General features: G+C 59.5%; 1 protein-coding gene across 1 annotated transcript; it reads right to left on the reverse strand.

The window, feature by feature from the left end:
- Positions 1–5: 5 nt before the first annotated feature.
- LOC118453176 (leucine-rich repeat transmembrane protein FLRT1-like) lies at positions 6–533 on the reverse strand (the record flags this gene model as incomplete). The annotated part of the gene is made up of 1 exon (XM_035902757.1): positions 6–533. A coding segment is annotated over one exon (528 nt), but the record flags the coding sequence as incomplete, so codon positions are not given.
- Between the last annotated feature and the right edge of the window lie 3 nt (positions 534–536).

Below are 536 nucleotides of genomic sequence, written 5' to 3' on the forward strand. Positions count from 1 at the left end.
AGCCAATCCCGAAGCCAGGCCAAATTACAACCGCAAACCCAAGGGTTGTTGCGCAAACCCAAGTGACTCAAGCGCCCCAAATCGTCGAACAACCCCCGCGGCAACGTCGTTAAATTATTATCGGAAAGATCCAACCTCTCCAAGGCCGCCATGCGCGCCAAAGCGCCCGGCGGGACGTGGGTGATGGCGTTGGCCGCTAACGAAAGGCGGCGTAAACGAGCGCGGGGGAGGTTGGCGGGAGGCGCCGCCAAGGCGTTACGACCCAACGAGAGTTCGCTCAAGTTGCCCAAACGGCTGAAGGTATCGTCGGCCATCCGTTGGTTGGCCAACAAGTTGCCATCCAAGACCAAACGCCGTAAGGCCGGTAGGCCTTCGAAAGCGCGTAAGGGGATGGTGTGGATGCGATTATCGTCCAATCGTAACTCTTCCAACGCCGGCGGGAGACCCGGCGGGACGCTGTTGAGATGATTACGGGATAAAAATAACGACCGCAAGCGAGCGTTGTCGGCGAAGGCGTCTTCGTCGATGCCGGCGGC

Source organism: Egretta garzetta, unplaced genomic scaffold (assembly GCF_000687185.1).
Source record: "Egretta garzetta isolate BGI_Z169 unplaced genomic scaffold, ASM68718v1 C8262766, whole genome shotgun sequence".
Classification (NCBI taxonomy): Eukaryota; Metazoa; Chordata; class Aves; order Pelecaniformes; family Ardeidae; genus Egretta; species Egretta garzetta.